This window comes from Xiphophorus couchianus, chromosome 9 (genome assembly GCF_001444195.1).
Source record: "Xiphophorus couchianus chromosome 9, X_couchianus-1.0, whole genome shotgun sequence".
Lineage (NCBI taxonomy): Eukaryota > Metazoa > Chordata > Actinopteri > Cyprinodontiformes > Poeciliidae > Xiphophorus > Xiphophorus couchianus.
The window spans coordinates 28,317,323-28,336,911 of record NC_040236.1 but is presented as its reverse complement, the minus strand read 5'-3'; the positions used below and the strand labels follow the sequence as shown (position 1 = coordinate 28,336,911).

The 19,589-nt window shown below is 36.6% G+C and overlaps 1 protein-coding gene and 1 long non-coding RNA gene across 5 annotated transcripts; one reads left to right on the top strand and one right to left on the bottom strand.

Annotated features, from left to right (window-relative positions):
• Positions 1 to 233: 233 nt before the first annotated feature.
• zap70 (zeta chain of T cell receptor associated protein kinase 70) lies at positions 234 to 17,739 on the top strand. 4 transcript variants are annotated; one of them, XM_028028885.1, is made up of 15 exons: positions 234 to 329; positions 474 to 529; positions 5,386 to 5,479; positions 6,525 to 6,996; positions 9,124 to 9,284; positions 9,392 to 9,530; positions 9,621 to 9,702; positions 12,577 to 12,599; positions 12,679 to 12,724; positions 13,392 to 13,596; positions 13,688 to 13,894; positions 15,070 to 15,262; positions 15,390 to 15,530; positions 15,634 to 15,746; positions 17,138 to 17,255. In XM_028028885.1, the coding sequence occupies exons 4-15, from the start codon at positions 6,592 to 6,594 to the stop codon at positions 17,253 to 17,255; spliced, it is 1,833 nt and encodes a 610-aa protein (XP_027884686.1). In that variant the 5' UTR covers positions 234 to 329; positions 474 to 529; positions 5,386 to 5,479; positions 6,525 to 6,591. The 4 variants fall into 4 exon arrangements, with proteins under 4 accessions (XP_027884686.1, XP_027884687.1, XP_027884688.1 ...); XM_028028886.1 differs by having other exon boundaries at positions 287 to 529; positions 5,366 to 5,479; XM_028028887.1 differs by lacking the exon at positions 5,386 to 5,479 and having other exon boundaries at positions 311 to 329.
• On the bottom strand, positions 6,863 to 12,059 carry LOC114151580 (uncharacterized). The gene is made up of 3 exons (XR_003596961.1): positions 11,829 to 12,059; positions 9,561 to 9,693; positions 6,863 to 6,990 (listed from the first exon to the last, which is right to left on the bottom strand). It is a non-coding gene; the product is annotated as an uncharacterized LOC114151580 (long non-coding RNA).
• Positions 17,740 to 19,589: the final 1,850 nt, after the last annotated feature.

Here is a 19,589-nt window from a genome sequence, read left to right as displayed (position 1 = left end):
TTTAACAACTATCTTGGAAATTCACACTCAAACATTTTATAAAAACTCCCTCTAAGCACCAAAGTTTAGATGTTTTGTTTGTTTATTCATTTTCAGCATTTCTTTCACACCAATAATTGTTTTCTTCTCTAATTTTCAGCATGAAAGCAAAAATAAAGGGAAAATCCACCAAAAACGGAACACCTCCTGCTATACAAACCCTCCCACAAGTGGGCAATGTATTCACAAGAAAAAACTAAAACAAGAATGAAGCAATCTCCCCTAATACCGAGTGATTATTGGTGAGCAGCAGAAGTGGGGAGTAGCACAGCTCAGCTCGAGCGTCACAGGTGGAAGTCAATCTAATGGCTGATCTTTGTGCATGAGTTTGCCGTTGTGTGCATGTGTGACTGGTGGTTGCTTTGGCTCTGGGTGTGTGTGTGTGTCGTTTCTCTCTAACCTCCCTTTTTCTCGACACCATGCGCTTCTCTCAGATCAGCAGATGCATCTTTGTCTCAGAAGCAACATCACAGCTGTGAAGCATTGAAATGTAAGTAGGTTTTGTTAGATCTGATTGTTTAAAAGAAATGTGTTTTTTATATTAAATACACACAAACAAACAAAAAAAAACACTTGAAACTTATTTTATTAAGGCGTTCACAAAGTGGTGCTTAAAAATGTCAAAATCAAATTGAATTTTGTAATTTCTTACCATCTGAATTGCATGTTTTCATCTATATCATGCTATTTTGTTCATTCTGCAATCAGAGAAATAACTCAATTATGCATGAGGTATACAAAGAAAAAAAAAGGTGTTCACTACATAATTTTGCCAAAGTATTGTTGCTTTGGCTCAGACAAGCTGTAATTTCCTGCACAGATTATAGATAGCTGCTTTCATTGTGCCTCAGAATGGAAAACCAAAAGCTGGTACATTTTAACAGACTCCAGATTCCCACGTTTGTCTTTTAGAGGTTGTAACATTTTTCTAAACTTACTGAATGTATTTTAGATCGGAAGCTTGAGTTTTTTTTCTTCTTGTTTGTTTGTATTATTAAGATTATTTAACACTACTTCATGTCAGGAAGGTATTTGACTCATTAATCCTCCAAATTATAAAATCTAATTGACATAACTGAACAGTTTGTGGTCAGCAGGATTTATTGAGGGGAAAAAATCCTTTGTGTGGATTTCAATCTCAAGTGTCAACTTGAGCTGAGTCAACAGTTTATTTGAATGGCAATTGTTTCCCCTGATTTAGGATATTATGGTTCAGCTTGGGTCATTTCAGCCTCTGATCTGATAAGCAGATTGGCTTCTTATCCAAATCCACCCACATCAAGATCTTTAATGCCCTTCACTGAAATAAGAAAACAAATCCAGAAAAAGAGTCAAATGTGGGGATTGTTTGTCGTCGGAGACCTACGCAGATTCAAAATTCGATATAAGTTTAAAGAAGAATGCTCGAGTTACATAACAGCAACCGGACTTCCTGATAATGCAGCACAAACAATCATGACCTAAAAACTTTACAGTGTCCATGTCTTCATCAGAGTTATGTAATTAAATAAAAACAAATCTTACTTTAGCCTTCTGATGGTATTCTCATCAAAAGAGAGAGTTTAAGAGGAAACATAAAGCGGTAAATCCCTTTTCCGATTACGGTGACCTTGCTTCGTAATTATCTGTTTCTCTCCAGCCAGCAGAAATACAAAAAATAACTTATGTCTCAGCGTCTGCTTAACACCAGCACATTTCCCACCGCATCATATTTACAGTGCTTAATATATAAATACAAGTCATAAAAGTATAAAAATTATGGATATAAAACAGTTAAAGGTTCTCAAAATATAATTTAGCAACATTAGAATCACAACTTCTACCATCGAAACATTTGAACCTACAGAACATTTAAGCTAGAAAACATTTGTACGTTAGCATCAAGCTCAAAGCAATTATGTAGATATTGTTTATAATTTTCAAAATCTGTATTTGCTTGTTGTTTTGTAAAATCTTTTTCTTTTCCAGAGTTACCTACTTATGTGCATGTAATAAACAGTTTTATGATCTCAAAATATAATTTAGCAACGTTAGCATCACAACTCCTATCACTCAAACATTTGAACCTACAGCACACTTAAGCTAGCAAACATCTATGTTAGCATCCAGCTCAAAGCAATAACGTAGATACTGTTTAACAACTTTCAACATCTGTATTTGCTTGTAGTTGTCTCAATTTCCATTTTTCCTAAAGTTACATGTACACATTAAACAGCTAAATGTTCTCAAAATATAATTTAGCAACATTAGCATCACAACTTTTATCAACCATACATTTGAACCTACAGAATATTTAAGCCAGCAACATCTATGTTAGCATCAATCTCAAAGCAATAATGTTCATTCACCCATCTTCTTCTGCTTAATGTTCATATTATTTAAACATTTCTAAATCTATATTTGCTTGCATTGTGTAAAATCAGCTTTTTCCCTGAGTTACCTACTTATTTATACATTAAACAGCTAAATGATCTCAAAAATAATTTAGCAAAGTTAGCATCAAAACCTCTATCATCCACTTAACCTATAGAACATTTATGATAGCAAATATCTGTATGTTAGCATTAAGCTCAAAGCATTAATGTATTGTTTATAATTTTCAAAATTTACATTTGCTTGTAGTTGTGTAGAATTGCTCTTTGCCTATGTTGCCTATTTTCACATGTGGCTTTTTGTCGTTTGTTTGTTCCTTCTTGTTGTTATTGCTAGCAAATTTTTTTATCGTCTCTAAAGCCAATCTTAGCTTATCTTTGCATCTCTTGAATTTTACGTTGTTTGAAAGTTCTGCATCATTAGGAGGGATGAAATAAAACATTTATCCCTTTCAGATAATTGCCTTTACAGTTTTACAAAACCTGTCAAACCCGAGATTAGTGTTGTTACCCTGAAATGTTAATTTACTGTAAAATAATTATCTTTCGCTGATGGGTTTTTGCCCCATTTAAGGAGGCTTGCTCTAATATTTCAAAAACAAGCAGATCTGGTGCTTTTCTTCTCTGCTACTTGCATACTCCTCTGCTTTTTGAAGACTTATTTAGAGTCTTCCTTTCACCGTTCGCTTAGTCACAATCAGTTTACTTTCCAACACCTCCTTTGTGAAAATATCTGATGCATATTAGAGGAATGTACGAACATTTTCCACCTTAAAACGTCTTTTCCCTCCAGACATGGTGGCAGATACCACGCAAGTTTTGGGGTTCAAAGCTGTCACAGGAACTGTGTCATGTGTCACCTCGCTTGCTTCACTTGTTGTTTTTGCGGTTTATTGTGCAGTCTCCAGCTTTTAAAAATGATTTCGGAGCTGACACCTAGCTGTTGCTTTTATTGTGTGTGTTGGTTTATCGTGCACCACTTTACAAACTCAGAGTAATTATGAAAATACGGAGGCAACATTCAAAACGCTGGTTGAGAATGTTGGTTATTAAGTTCACTTTCTTTTTCGACTGGCCGTGTTAATGTCACACAAGTTTGCATGAACCTTTTCCACAAACTGCGACGTATTTTATTAGAACTTTATGTAACAAACACAAAGTAAAGCATTAATGTGAAGTTTTTTTGAAAATGTCTCTATTAACTTTGCACATCCGTAGAACAACATTTACCCAATTCCAGATTCACTGGAGAGCATCTGTGAGAATCTCAATGGTTCATTTTAACACTTGAATATCCTTCAATCTAAGCAGTTTCGTTGTTTATTGTAGCACTGTCTGCGAATTTAGTCGTCGTTTTGCTGAAACCCCAGGACATTATGGGCGGTGAGGTTCAAGTCAAGACAAAAGTCTTTAAGGAGAAAGTCTAATTTGAGTTTGAGGTCTTATTTTTGTGACTGAAGTGCAACTCAAGTCTGAAGTCCCCATCTCTGGTTCAGGGTTCAATGCAACGCTGGTTTTCTTCCCCACAAAGCATTTTGCATGCACACTGGAAGAGGGGCAGAATCACTGTCTGGCTTATGTAACTATTAACTATTAATAATTATGTTTCTTTTTTTTCCATTAGTTAAAAAAAACAAAGTCTAAGTATGATGATTTATTAATAAAAAATAGACTGATGATTCTTAAAAAAGCAATTTATGATTAAAGGACTGAACTTTTAGTCTAAAATTACTTTTCTTATTCTGCTAGTTTTTAACTGAATGTTGTTCAGAGTGAAGAAAAAATAAATAAATGAAGTTTAAGAGTTACTTACACACAGATTTGATAACAAATACAAACCCTTAGAGGCTTACAGCATTTGCTCTGTCAGGGTTTAGGTGAAGGTTACTGTCACATGTAGTAGCATGGCCAAGTTCAATTCTTTTCAAACCCCCAAAGCTCTTAAAGAAGCAGCTGATTTGTGTATTTTTTTTCTTTGGGTTGTTTTCTGGTGCAGCATCCAGGCTTGTTTGTGTCCGCGCTGCAGCGTCTGGCTGTCTTTGTTGTGGCGAGTTGGGAGGTCAAGCCACAGTGGAGTCTTGCTTCATGTGGCAGCTGTTCCGTTAGGTTTGGTTGTCCACTGTGGATGTGGGTACTAACTCAAATGTAAAGTTAGGAAACTGTGGTCAAACACCTTGGTTTTTTTTAGCATTTTCTTATCTTTTAAAAATTTTATCTGCATGTGAAAACAAGGCAGCTTCCTTGTTCGAGTGATAAAAGCGTTTCCTTTTAAACTGAAAATGGAAAATGGTGATGTGGATGGCATTGAGGCAAAGATATGAGTGAGCAAAACTTTCCAAAACAAAACTTTAAAAAGAAAAAAAAAAAAAGCCCAACTGGTTTCGATGCTTTTAAAGATACAAAACCTCGAACAAAGAGCTCATTGGTTGTTTTTTGGTTTAATGGTTTGAGTCGATTAACAATAAATCTCAATTTCGATTTTTATCTTCGTTTACCTTTCTCAAGACTTCCTTTGTGAGTTTTTAAGCAGCTGAATCTGCATTGTGATCGTTTCTGGCTGAAACCTGCAGGTTCATTCTTCTATCACGGAAATTTTCCAGACTGCATGATTTTAATCTTTTCTGTCGTCATGTTAGACGACACCAAGTTTACCTCAAATTCCCAAGTCAATACGCACAAATACGGTTTAGAAGTATTTAGGTTTAATTTATCCCCAGGCAGTGAATTACTTTCTGATGAAAGGGATTTATTTTTTATAAACACTGAACCCTCTGAAGCAGAGGGAATCATCTAGAACCAAAGAGCACCTGTTCAACGGAAGAGCGACTTGCTGGAGAAATGAGGCTGTGAGGGCGGACTGCAGTTTCCTGTTGTGGCTTTGTCGCCAGTTTGTTAATCTGCAAACTACATGCAATCTTAAAGTGTGGGTGTTTAAAGCTGAATGTCTCATCCAGACGTACAATTCCCCTCCCAGCTCCTCGCCGCTAAGCTAAAACTCCCGAAAGACGCGATTCGACTTAGAGCGGCCGTCTGACCTGGAACCCAACAGCAAACCAGAATAAAAAGAGGTGAGGGTGTCGTTTTAGATTTACATTTACTTGAGTAACTTTTTGGAAGAAAAAGAAACTTTACTTTGTGGTTTTTAATTTTACTTTAGTAATTTTACTATGAAGTATTTTTACTCTTACTTGAATAAAATTTCTGGATTTTCTACCCACTGAATGAAGAACAAACATGTTTTAACCAAAAGTTCACCAGACAAAGAACACACACCTGCTGGTTTTGTTAAAAGTCGCTTAAGATTTTTATTGAAAAAAACTGACTTGGAAAAATTTTCTTTTGCTGGATTTCGTTATTTTTTGTTACTTTTATGAATTATTGTCATTTTCATCTTTAAAATACCAAAATTTCCACTTAACTTTATATTTTGGTCCGTCTGATGATGTAAGTTTTAAATATTAAATGATTAATGATTTGATCAGTTACTCAGTACTTGAGTAGACTTTACCAAGTACTTTTTTACTCTTACTTGAATAATTTCTTGGGCAGCTACTTTTTACTTTCACTTTACATGGCAAGAACACAAAATCTTAACAAGTATTTTTGGTCTAGTTTTTTGTGCAAATATCTTAATACACCTGAAAAGAGCAAGAAATAGCAGCTTGTTTTAAGTCATTAGTTAATTAATATTGACGAAAAAAATACTTGTTCCATAGGCAGATTATTTCATGGGGAAAATATCTTATTATAAGTGAAATAATTTGCCAATGGAACTTGTACTTTTTCATCAATGTTAAGGAATCATTGACTTAAAACAAGCTGATATTCCTTGCTGAAAAGTTACTTGTAAGTTAGTTTTGTCTTATTTCAGGTGAACTAAGATATTTGCATTATAAACTAGACCCAAATAACTTGGTAAAATTATCTTGAAGTAGTGCTACTCTTACTTGAGTGGAACATTTGGGGATTCTGTCCACGTTTCGTTCTTAAACATTTTTTTTGTTTTCTAAATTAACTGAAACAGATGAGTATGATAGATAGAGGAAGATAAGGAGTGACACAAAGTGGATTTAAATTCCAAAATTATCCTTTTCTTTTTGTCTTGCTATCCAGTTTTCTTCACCAATATTCGTCCAGAACTTCAAGACCAGGTTCAGATTGACTCCTCCCAGGCCTCAACATGTCCATCGACCCCGCGGTCGAGCTGCCCTTCTTCTACGGCAGTATCAGTCGCTCGGACGCCGAGCAGAGCCTGAAGCTGGCCGGCATGTCGGACGGCCTCTTCCTGTTGAGACAGTGCCTCCGCAGCCTTGGAGGCTATGTCCTGTCTGTGGTCTGGAATCTGGAGTTTCACCACTACACCGTAGAGAAACAAATGAACGGGACTTACTGCATCTCCGGAGGGAAGCCTCACTGCGGCCCTGGGGAGCTCTGCGAGTTTTACAGCAAGGACCCCGACGGGCTGGTGTGTCTCCTGAAGAAGCCATGTCTGCGTCCTCCGGAGATGCCCATAAAGGTTGGCGTTTTTGACAAAATGAGGGAGAACATGCTGAGGGAGTACGTCAAGCAGACCTGGAACCTGGAGGTGAGGCACGAAATTCACTCATTCTGTTTAAGACTTGCAAATTCCTTGTTTTTTAAGGGCTTTTATTTGTACTACACTGGAGATCTTGGGACTGAGGATAAGGAAGACTTGGGTAGTAACTAGTTACATTTACTCAATTACTACTTGAGTAACTTTTTGAAAAAAATTTCTTTTAGGAGTAAATTTACTACCCTGGAATTTTTTACTTCTACTTGAGTAATTTTACTATAAAGTATCTCTACTATTACTGAAATTTATGGATTTTCTATCCACTGAATGAAAAACGAAAATGTTTTAACAAAACATCCAGACACACACCTGCAGGTTTTGTTTTCTACGTTTTTTATCGAAAGAAACTGATTTGGAAAATGTATATGTTGCCTGATTTTGTTATTTTTGTGACTTGCATGAATTATTGTCATTTTGGTCCTTAAAATTCCAAAATTTCCATTTTACTTTATATTTTGGTCTGTCATATTATGTAACTTTTAAATATGGAAAGATTGATAATTTGTACTTGAGTAGACTTCCTACCAAGTACTTTTCCACTCTTACTTGAGTAATTTCTTGGATAGCTACTTTTTTCTTTCACCTAAGTAAAAATATATTGAAGTAGTGCTACTTTTAATAGAGTACAGTTTTTGGGTACTTTACTCAGTTTAAGGATACCTAATTTAATGTGAAGCAAAAATATTTTCATTTACTTTCTAATCCAGAAAATTAAGACAAATCTATAAATACACTGCAAAAACACAAGATCTCACCAACTGATTTTGGTCTTGTTTCTATTGCCAATATCTTAGTACAATAGAAATAAAACAAAATTTATAAGTAGCTTTTCAACAAGATATAGATGCTTGCTTTAACTCAACAATTCCTTAATAGTGACTAAAAAAATACTTGTTCCATTGGCATATTATTTTACATATTACAAGGCATTTTTTTCAGTGTTATATGTGAAATAATCTGCCAGTACTAACACTTCTTCATCAATATTAAACAAACTATAAGATATTTGCACTAGAAACTAGACCAAAAATGCTTGGTAAGATTTCGTGGTTTTGCAGTATACACACCCTAAAAGATCTACACTGAATTTATCTGCAGCTGATTAAACTCATCATGAAATTTAGACAATTTCAAACTTTAATTTGAGTACATTTACTTAATGGAACAAAAATGGAATGTGTATGACATAGGGTAAGACATTTTGGTTTTTAATGTGGGGAAAACACAGGCATATCAGGCAAATTATATCTCCGGGAGAAACACTTTCCAGTAGTGTTACCCTTGATCAGGTAGAGAAAAAAAATCACAATGTTAATGACAATTTCATTTAAATATTATTGCACCAAAGCATTGCACATCAGGGATTTGAGCCACTCCTCCTCACATTGTTTGTACACATACAGCTAAAACTGAATGTTGACACACAATATTTTTTTCTCACTGTCAGATAATAAGTCAAATTCACTATTTTAGATCAGATGGGATTATCAAAAATATTTGATAATATTTGATCAAATATTTGATAACATATCTATTCCTGGAGTGATAGAAGGCCGACTTTAAAACTGTCTTTATGCGACTCTGAAGGTTCAGGTCAGAGTTCATCACTTTACCCAGATTTCAGGCCTGATCTCTGGTCTCTAGCTGAAATAACTGAAGCTGTGCGTCGTCTCTAGATCGTTCCTCTTTAGGTCCAAAGATAATAACTTCAGTTTAGTTTCTGTTAAGTGACTTGGAATAATAACTATTTGAAGAATTATAGTAGCGAATCTTATTTGTTGTTACAACCTGAGCTAGTGGGAGCATATAGATATTAAACTGGAGGTGTCCCAGGGTTGAACCTCGTGGTACCCCACATGTTATTATCCATTCCGATAAGAAATTATCTACTAACACAAAGAATCCAAACTGAGTTCCTGCACGTTTTGGTCAGCTGGCTGTACAATGGCTGCTGGAAAAGACTAATGTTTCATCATTCAGAAACTTCCACTCCACTTCTACTTTTCAAAGATGTACAGTTGTACTGTACAGTTGCGCATCTGTTTGCAGCCATTTTCACATGCGGGTGTAAACATTGAGTTGAGGGCCACTTTTAATATTTCTGCTGCGTTTGTTCAGGGAGAAGCCATGGAGCAGGCTGTCATCAGTCAGGCTCCTCAGCTTGAGAAGCTGATTGCCACCACTGCCCATGAGCAGATGCCCTGGTATCACGGAAATATCACTCGAGTCGAAGGGGAAAGGAGGCTTTACTCTGGAGCACAGCCAGACGGCAAGTTTCTGTAAGCCTCTCAATGTGGCAGCTCTGCCTCTCTGTGTTGCCACTTGATGTTTTGAGCTGTCATTATTTGAGATCTTTATGCAATTTTATTGTTTTTGTGTTTTTTAGTGTCAGAGACAGAAAGGAGGCTAATTCGTTTGCTCTCTCTCTGATGTACGGGAAAACGGCTTACCACTATCAGATCCAGCAGGACAAATCAGGGAAGCTGGCTATGCCGGAGGGTACAAAGTTTGACACACTGTGGCAGGTAGAGCCTCCATTTTCTTTTTCTTTTTACCTTTAATTTCTGCAGAAGCTCAAGACCTTTAAATGACTGTAACTTCCTCTGCCTGTTCAGCTGGTCGAGTATCTGAAGATGAAGCCTGATGGTCTGGTAACTGTCCTCGGGGAGGCCTGCGTCAACGGCAAAACTGTAGAACGTAATAAAACATGTTGTACTTGTTCAGTTATAAATTACGGAGCCCTCTAGGGGACATGGGAATTTTTTTTTCTTTTGCGTTCCCTCGCAAAACCTTTTGCGTTCCCTCGCAAAACCTTTTGCGTTCCCTCGCAATACTGTACTGGTCAGTTATGCAGCATAATTTAACACTGCAAGCCTTTCTTACGGTGGGCGCCGTACTTTCTGCTTTAATATAAGGTTATGTGAGGTTTTTCCGTGAATGTTAGTATCTTTTTGTGAAATATCTGAAGTTTTATATCTTTCTTTAGGATAGAAAGGCACCACAAACCTACGATATAAACAGAAACTTTCCGTAAGTAGGAAAGAAATAAAAATACATCCTAATTTGGACTATTTCTGAGTTATTATCGCGGGTAATAAATCATCTGACAGTTTTGATTGTGTCTCTGTTGTGTTCGTAGTCTGAATGGTTTAAAGAGCTGCTTTCAGTGCCGCTCCATCTTAGCCTTAACAGACATAAACATGCAGTAAAAAATAAATCGATTTTCAATCAGTGTTTTGCACCAAACAGTTTTTACTATTAACAAGTTTTTATTATTAAAAACACGACAAACTAATGATGGTAAAGGACCGCACTGGGTTAACTCAGGGAATCTCATCTGTCCGTGTATCAATCAACTCCAAACCTCTTCTTTGTTCTGTCACACTTATCGATTTATTCCATTTTGATGATTATGCTCCAAACTTTGCAAGGACTACCGCCCCGATCACAGCTTCCTAATACACACAAAGCCAGTATCCTTCCCATTCATACCTGGTGACGTCACTCCCACGTCGACACACCTAAGTGTCAAAGCCGCTGCTCCTGTCATATCAATAATTACTTATTTCATTCATATGGCTCTTACAGAGCCTCAGTGAAAACTTGTTTATTATTATTAACTGTTTGGTGCAAAACACTGATTGAAAATCAATTTTTTCCTGCATGTTTATGTCTGTTAAAGCTAAGATGGAGCGGCACTGAAAGCAGCTCTTTAAACCATTCAGACTAGAACACAACAGAGACACAATCAGAACTGTCAGATGATTTATTACCCGCGATAATAACTCAGAAATAGTCCAAATTAGGATGTATTTTTATTTCTTTCCTACTTACGGAAAGTTTCTGTTTATATCGTAGGTTTGTGGTGCCTTTCTATCTTAAAGAAAGATATAAAACTTCAGATATTTCACAAAAAGATACTAAAATTCATGGAAAAACCTCACATAACCTTATATTAAAGCATAAAGTACGGCGCCCACCGTAAGAAAGGCTTGCAGTGTTCAATTATGCTGCATAACTGACCAGTACAGTATTGCGAGGGAACGCAAAAGGTTTTGCGAGGGAACGCAAAAGTTTTGCGAGGGAACGCAAAAGTATTGCGAGGTAACGCAAAAGAAAAAAAATTCCCCATGTCCCCTAGAGGGCTCCGTAATAAATAGCAAAAGTATTCACATCCCATAGATTTTTCCACATTTTGTCATAGTACGACCTCCAACTTAAATGTATTTTATTGGGATTTTATCCGAGACAAAAAGAGGATCCGTGTTTTGGAATAAATGCGTCTGTCTTCAACACTTTAACTAGAAATACATCTGGAAGTTTTTAGGGCGCCATGTTGGACGTCGGAAGTGAGGCGTAGAAGTATTGAACAGAGAAACTGAAATTGTTTTCCAAAGTTGTTTTTTCCTGTTTATTCGTGGCTTTTACTTGCTCCAGTCAAGTTAATTTGTCTGTGAACGTAACACACCTGGTTGGGGCTCATAGTCGGCGGTATTTACAAAAATTGGAAATAGCTAGCTTAGAAACCAACCCATGCATCCTCCGTCCTTCCTGACGTGTTGATCAAATTACTGACATTACCTGAATTCAGACCACATGATTTATATCGCTATGTCATAAATAGCGTTTCCCTTTACACCGGAGCGGCATTAAAAACATACAAAAGACGAGAAGCTAACCAGTTTGTTTTTTTCTTACATGCTAGGCTACATGACGGTGCGGAATTGTCTCCATGGTTACCAACAGTTAGACTCGTACCTTCTCCATAATGCCATATTTGATATGTTTCTAATTATAAAATAAATGAACGTTGATCTTCTTACCTTGTAAAAAGTGTTCGCTGCAAATCCGTGATTACACCGAGGGCTGCCAGTCGTTATGATTGACGGCGGACTGTCATTGTTATTAAACGGCTGCTATCCATCGCCATTTTATCTTTCCTCATTAAAAGTTGTACAATAAAATGACAAGTTGGATTTTCCACACTTGTCTGTTTGTGCAGCCGACCGCGCAGCACCCTATGACAGTTTTTAAAGAGAAACCAACTAAATAGAAGAAATATTAGGTTACAGATGTCTGTTTTTATACTAGCCTAAAGGAGCGCATTGGTTGTTTTGACGTCCGTCATGGCGGAGTGGGCGGAGTTCTGGAGAGCGTGACGTCACGTGCAAAGAGTCAATATCTACCGGAGATGTTTAGAGTGAAATGGAGAATTATATTTCCATTACACATAGATAGCATTTTAAATAAAGGCCTAATTTATAGGGTTGGTCTCCACTGACCACAATGTTTTTTTCTTTGTTTGTTTGTTTGTCTCCTGCATGACTTGTGTTCTTTTAACAATACCTTTCCTCTTCAGTGGTGTAAGTTTATAATACAAACTTGCACCACATTTTTCAGTTATATAAAGATTTAAAAACTATGCATTCACATTTATGTCATGTTTCTGTGCCAGATTATCCCATAAAATTTCAATAAGATACACTAGTGTTTGTGGTTGTAGTGTGACAAAGTGTGAAAAAGTTCAAAAGGCATGGATACTTTTTTATTTGTCTCTCTTTAATGTTTCAGAGAAACCCAGTGTTCCTTCAGAAGTAAGTATTCACATCCATCTCTGTTAAAATTCAGCATTTTTTTCAACCCATGAGATTTATCTGGATGTTTTCCTTTCAGAGGCGAGGTGGAGGTCGACGGAATCCATACACACCACCACCTGGAGGTCAGTTATTTATTTACATTGTAACGCAGTGCTTTTATTACCAAACTATGGAGAGCAGTTTCATCAAAACTGAATGAATCTGCTCAATTATTTTATAAACAAAATACATTTTGTTATTATTAAATATTCCCTTGAAATAAAATATTGCTATTGACAATCATATTTTCATTTATTTCAAGATTTATTTAATCTTTCTGCGTATCACTTTTTATATATGTAGCATTTTTGTAACAACTGAAGGTAACAGTTACTTGATTGTGCTATTGTTAAAACCCTAATGTCTAGGGGTTCAGAGAAGTGTCCAGAGAAAGAAGTGAAATTTAAAATGGTTTATTACAAAAAAGGTAGTTTCACAAACAAAGCACAGTACAACTTACCCCAGTTAACACTCAAAAGAAGACAGGTTAGCCTAAACTAAATTCAAAACAAGCCAAAAGAAAAAGGAATACTAATGAAGCACCTCCCAAAGCCTCCCAAACACAAGCTAAAGGGGCAATACTTGCCCAGAAAACACATAATACTGACCTTTTAATACAATTTTATTCTATTTTTTTTTCTTAAATAGAACATGCTCTGTTCCCAGTATGAACACATGAAAATAAAACTAGCATTAGGACTTGGAACTTATTTTTATAAACACACTGAACAGATCTCATTCCTCTATCAGCTGCTGCGCTGACCTCAAAACCAGCTACTTCTGTGCCTAAAGAGTGCGACCTTCTGCCCATGGATTGTGATGGATTTAACCCATATCACAACCCGAATGAGATCAAGAAATTCAACATCCAGCGGGACCAGCTGATGATAGACGAGGTGGAACTCGGCTCTGGAAACTTTGGCTGTGTGAAGAAGGGAGTCCTCAGGAAAGAATCGTGAGATTAGCACTATTTATTGCAAAACCAGCAATAATATTCCACATGATTTATAACAGCTTAACAACAATATTTAACTCTGTAACCTCAGAGGCCAGGTAGATGTGGCCATCAAGGTGCTGAAGAGTGAAAATGAAAAGGTGGTGAAGGATGAGATGATGAGGGAGGCAGAGATCATGCACCAGCTGGACAACCCGTTCATCGTCCGCATGCTGGGCCTGTGCAACGCCGAGCACCTGATGCTCGTCATGGAGATGGCTGCAGCCGGTCCCCTCAACAGGTTCCTCTCCGCCAAAAAGTGAGTACATAAGGGAGAAAATAAATAATTTTTTGTTTTTAATTATTTGAATGGAAACAAATTAAATGTTTGCAGTGTCTATAACAAAAAATGGGAAAGAATTGCACACAGTATTTCAAATGTGACTTCTGTATCTCTTTGTGTGAAATTAAAACTAATTTTAGATGCATTCCTGCTCCAACACACCTGATTCATATGAATAACTCATAACTCATACCTTTTACCAAATTAGTGGTATGTTGTAGAGGTAATTTAATGATCTGATTCATTAAATCTTTGTGGGAGCAGAGAGACATCTAAAACCCACAGGACAGTAAAATCTTGAGGACTGCAGTTGGAGACCACTCAATTAAAAAATATATTTGTACACTAGTACGAACAGAAGTCACATGTGGGATACCACAATGTTCAATCCTGGGACCCGTACCATTTGACATCTACATTCTCCCTCTGGTTATAACAATAAATAAGATTAACTGTGCAGATGACAAACAGCTCTACATTACGATGTCACCAGGTGACTCAGAACCCATCCAATCACTAAACAGATTCTTAGAACAGGTAAATGTGTGGATGTGCCAAAACTTTCTCCAGCTAATCAGAAACAAAACTGAAGTTATTATCTTTGGACCTAAAGAGAAACTAGTCAACGCACAGCTTCAGTGTAGTGATGGACTGTGACCTGAACCTAAAACACTTTGAATTGCCTTGTTTTTTAAATGTACTATACAAATAAACTTATCTTATGTCAGGGTAAGTACTCAAATGAACATTTGTAGAAGGCAAATTTCAGATACAAGACACGATTTTTTTCAAATTAACCAAAGATTAAGTAAGAAACAATTAACACAATAAGTAAGCAGAAGATCTGAGAAGTAAAAATACTGGATGATGAGCAAATATACTGGGAAGAATGGCAGCAGTTAGTGGATTAGAAATATGAAACAAAAGATGAACATAGAGCTGAAGCACATGAAGGAACCTGAGGACATCTAGTGGAGACAGCAGGAACAACAAGTCCAAGCCATCAAACTAGAACAATATTTGAAGAAGTACTGCAATACAACCAAACCAAACCAAGATAAACAGAAAATAAAAAGCATAAAATCACAAATCCTCCATTCAAGACAGACTATTGTTATTGCTCAGACTCACCTTGTTTGTATCCGTCTCAGGGAAACTGTGTCTGTGGAGGACATCGTCAACCTGATGCACCAGGTATCGATGGGGATGAAGTATTTGGAGGAGAAGAACTTTGTGCACAGAGATCTGGCAGCTCGCAACGTCCTGCTGGTCAACCAGCAGTTCGCCAAAATCAGTGACTTTGGGCTTTCCAAGGCGCTGGGAGCAGATGACAACTACTACAAAGTATGCATTTCTTTAAGGATGCTAGACAATAATCATGACCTAATAGTCAGTACTGAATGGAATAAGAAGTCTTTAAAAGAAAAATTGTTGGTTGTGTTTGCTTACTGTCAATTAATGATGTTCCCAGGCTCGTACAGCAGGTAAATGGCCACTGAAGTGGTACGCTCCAGAATGTATAAACTTCCACAAATTCTCCAGTAAAAGTGACGTATGGAGCTTTGGTGTCACCATGTGGGAGGCGTTCACCTACGGAGGAAAACCCTACAAGGTAACAGAAATGTGCGAGAGTGAATTTCTGAAAGATTCTCACCAGGATTTGAAGAACTCTTAAACGTCATGCTACAACTCCTAACTCTCTGATTTTTCTCCAGAAAATGAAAGGTCAGGAGGTCACGGCCTTCATTAACAACGGGGGCCGTATGGAGCGTCCGCCAGCGTGTCCAGAGAGGATGTACACACTGATGAGAGAGTGCTGGACACAGTCGTAAGAAACCAAATCTTCTTCATCTCACAACTGACATACAGAGCCTCGCAAAATATTTATACCCATTAAAAGTTTAATGTAAGGATGTACAAAGTGCCCTTGATCACATTTCAAGAATATCCTAGAATTGGTTTGATGCAGATCTACATTTTAAAATCTTCAAATGGAAAATGTAATGTGTAACACAAACTATTCATCCAAGGTTTTGCTTTTCATTTAATTTATTAGTAATATTGACCAAAAACATCCAGTGGCTTTTACTAAAAGGCAGACTTGGGAACGCCCTTTTAATGAACTTTGGAAAATAAAGCAAGAGTGAGCCATAAGCTTTTTTTTTTGTCATTAGAAAGAGACAAAAAAAATCCAGTAAAAGATGAAAAAATAAAGAATGTGATTTGCTGTTTTTGTCTTAATCTGGCAAACCTGCAAGACCCTTTTTTATTTTAAATCTACAAAGAAGTGGTTGCTTATTTCATTAAAATATTGTGTGCTTAGTTTGTTTATTTATTAAGTAAACATAAAAATATTCAAGTTTTTGCAGTTATAATTAAAGTCCTAAAAATAGTTGCAACTTGACATTTTTCCCTCCATGCGTAAAAGTTTGGGCACCACTGGTTTAGTGTATTTTATCTGGATTTTCTGAGACAGACCAAAAGCTGTGAAAAAGAGGGGAAATAATTTAACGGATTTTTACAAATTAAAATCTGAATCACATGGAGTGGATTAGTTGTCAGTCCCTTTCATTTTGGCATTAACTAAACCCAGTGCAACCAACTACCCCAGTAATTGATGCTGCATTCCAGTTGTACTTGGAACTGGGAAATTCTGACTTTCCAGGTGGAAAAAAAATCAACTGGAGCACCCTCAGGGTAGAGTTGATGGGAAGGTAGAAGGAGATAAATATATCCTAGAAAACTTGTTGCAGCCTACAGAAGATTTGAGGCTGGGATGGCAGGGATGCATGTGTCCGTGTGTCACGTAAACCTCAAGAAAATACACTAAACAGCAACTTTTTGATCAATTATAGGAAAGTTCAATGGGTCTGAATAGTTTCTCCAGGCTTAGAGATATAATCTAAAAATCTGTAAAATAAAGAAACAAATGATTATCTTATTCCATCCTTAGACAAGTAGAAACAAGAAAAAGTCCAAATAAAAAGAAAGTGTAGACAACATTTATAGTTTGCATAATTTTTATTTGATTGCTGCGAAGTTCCAAAAATTGAGTCAGATTTGTTTTCAAACATGCAGCAAGTCATAGTCTGAGTTGACATAAATGCTGCTGTACGAGCCTTGTATTATCAGATTGATAATAATTAAAGTTTTATTTATCACTTTCAGCATGCTAAACCAAGATCTCTCACATTCTCCTTTCTCTCCCTCTCTTTCCAGCCACGAGGATCGCCCCGACTTCAAGAAGGTCGAGGAGTCCATGAGGACTTATCATTACTCCATATCCAGCAAGGCCAAGCCTGATGGAGCCGAAGCTGCTGCCATGCCTAGCAAGTAGACAGGAAGACAGGCACATTCTGTCCCACTGCTGCACAAAGCATCCTTTCAACCAAACGTTAAACTACCAAGACAAAAGGCATTTCATGAGCGGCGCATAATGATGAGCTTTGAATGCCGAGCAGATACAGCTAAACGGGCCTCATTGACAATAAATGTGCATTTGTAAATTGTTCCTGGGTGTTTCAGCTGTGTAAGGAGGGTTGCTGTAGGTTTGTGTGTCTGTCCTGGTCTGAATGTTAAGTGTCTTTGCATTGATGACAGAACTAATTCTGTATTCTGGTATTTCTAGACTGTAATGGGAATCTATGGCACATGAAGAATTTTTTTTTTCTGTACTTCCACCTTAGAGCAGTTTGTCTGTTTTTATGCCAAATAAAGTAAAACTAACAAAAAATAGATCATTTGAGTCAGAATTTGATGCTAAGTGATTCATATATTTGTAATGGGCACCAAAGAAAATACAAAAATATGTTTGTAGAGTTTATGGGAGTGTCTGTGTGTAACTATTTTTGTCATCCATTTTTTATTCTAAAGCCATCTTGGCTTGGTCCGCTGGGTTCACCGTTGTATGCGCTGTACAGTAACTACTGGGAACTGCAAGTGTTTTGTTACTAGCTTTGTTGTTCCCAACTATCACATTTTAAAGTGAATTAATCTTGGATTGCTTTAAAATATTTCTGAATTCTTAAATTACCAAATTAAGATTATTGAAACTAAACTTTGAGATGGATTCCAGCAAAACCGTTTTGAGGTATGACACTTTGAGATCCTGGAGCATTCAGTTTTTCAGGATTTAAGGATGCTATTACAGTGGCATAAATGGTTATTATTTTTAAAACTTTAACCCACCAGGGGGATTTTGTGAAAAGCAGTTCTTCTAAGGGAGAAGTCAGATCTGGTTTGCTTGCCTGCACAGCAACCATCTCATTATCTTCATAGTTCATAAGTGGGGGTTGAATGGAACAGGAAGTACATAGGTAGAGTGGGGAACTAGCTGCAATTATATGAACACTGTACCAGCCTGCTGAGGAGAAAAGAGATGTGAGCCGCAAGGTAAAACTCTGACTTTCTCAGTTAAATTATAGGGAGAACCTGTAAACTACATGCAGAAAAACTCCAGACTGGGATTTAAACCCAGGGCTTTCTTCCAGCACAGAAACAATGCATTGAATTAATGTTTTACTTTTCATTAAGATATAAAACTCTCCTACATTAGTTTATGTGTTTCTTTTTGTGCATCTGCTCTCTCTTCTCAAACTCCCGCCTGGTCGTTCGTACTGAGATCTGCTGGAGGTTTCTTCCTGTTAAAGGGAGGTTTTTCCTCTCCACTGTCCCCACAACATCCATTTACAGTATGAAGGATTCTTATAAAATCAACAACACTAATGTTTACAATTGTTTACTGTCACTACGCGCTTGTGAATACTGCAAGTCATTCACTTAATTAATCTAATTTCATTAGATAGAACATGTTTTGAACTAATTTGAATCGTAAACTGAACTTAATGCACTCTTTAATAACCAGGATCAACAGGAATGTGGGTAAGATTGAATGGAAATTATGTATTTTGTGAATGAATTATTAATTATTGATTAACTGAATTTAACTGAAACTGAACGTTGACAGGTAAGTGGGAGGAAACTGTAACGTAGACCACAAATTTCCTTGAGGAACTATTATTTCTGAAGTGGGAATGCTTCATTTACACAAAAAATTTGTCATAAAGGACTTCAGGACTTCATTTCTACTTTCTTACTTTTATGTCCTGGACCAGTTACCTTTGCAACTCGACCTCAACTACGGATGAATGGGTAAAAATACCAACAAGTCATTTAAGATGTTTTTTATTGCATTTGATCATCTGAACCCTACATGTAAAAATGCATGTTTTGTGAGTATTTTAATAGATTTATGAGCAATAAAAAGTTATCTAGAATTGTTTATTTATTTGTGGTTTAAACATAATATACTGTGTTTTACTTATACTGCGTTATGAAATAAATGAGGTTAGTCTGACAGGCTCTGTAACGCATTGTGTCAGAGGAAGTGCATCTGCCTTGCCAGGCAACACCGAACAAGACCGGAAGTTCAAAGATGGCTTTTCAAAACAAGATTTTCTCGTTGAATGTACCACGGTTTTGTACCTAAAATATGTGTTACATTACATAAATAATAAGCGAATAATATCCAATAATGTCTTGGTAGTTACAAAAAGAGAAAATATAAATTAATCTATATGAGTTTATGAATTTATTCTCATCCTAAAATGACATTGACAACTTTAGTCACAGTAAAAAAAGATTATAATAATTTACTTTGAAAAAAAATTAA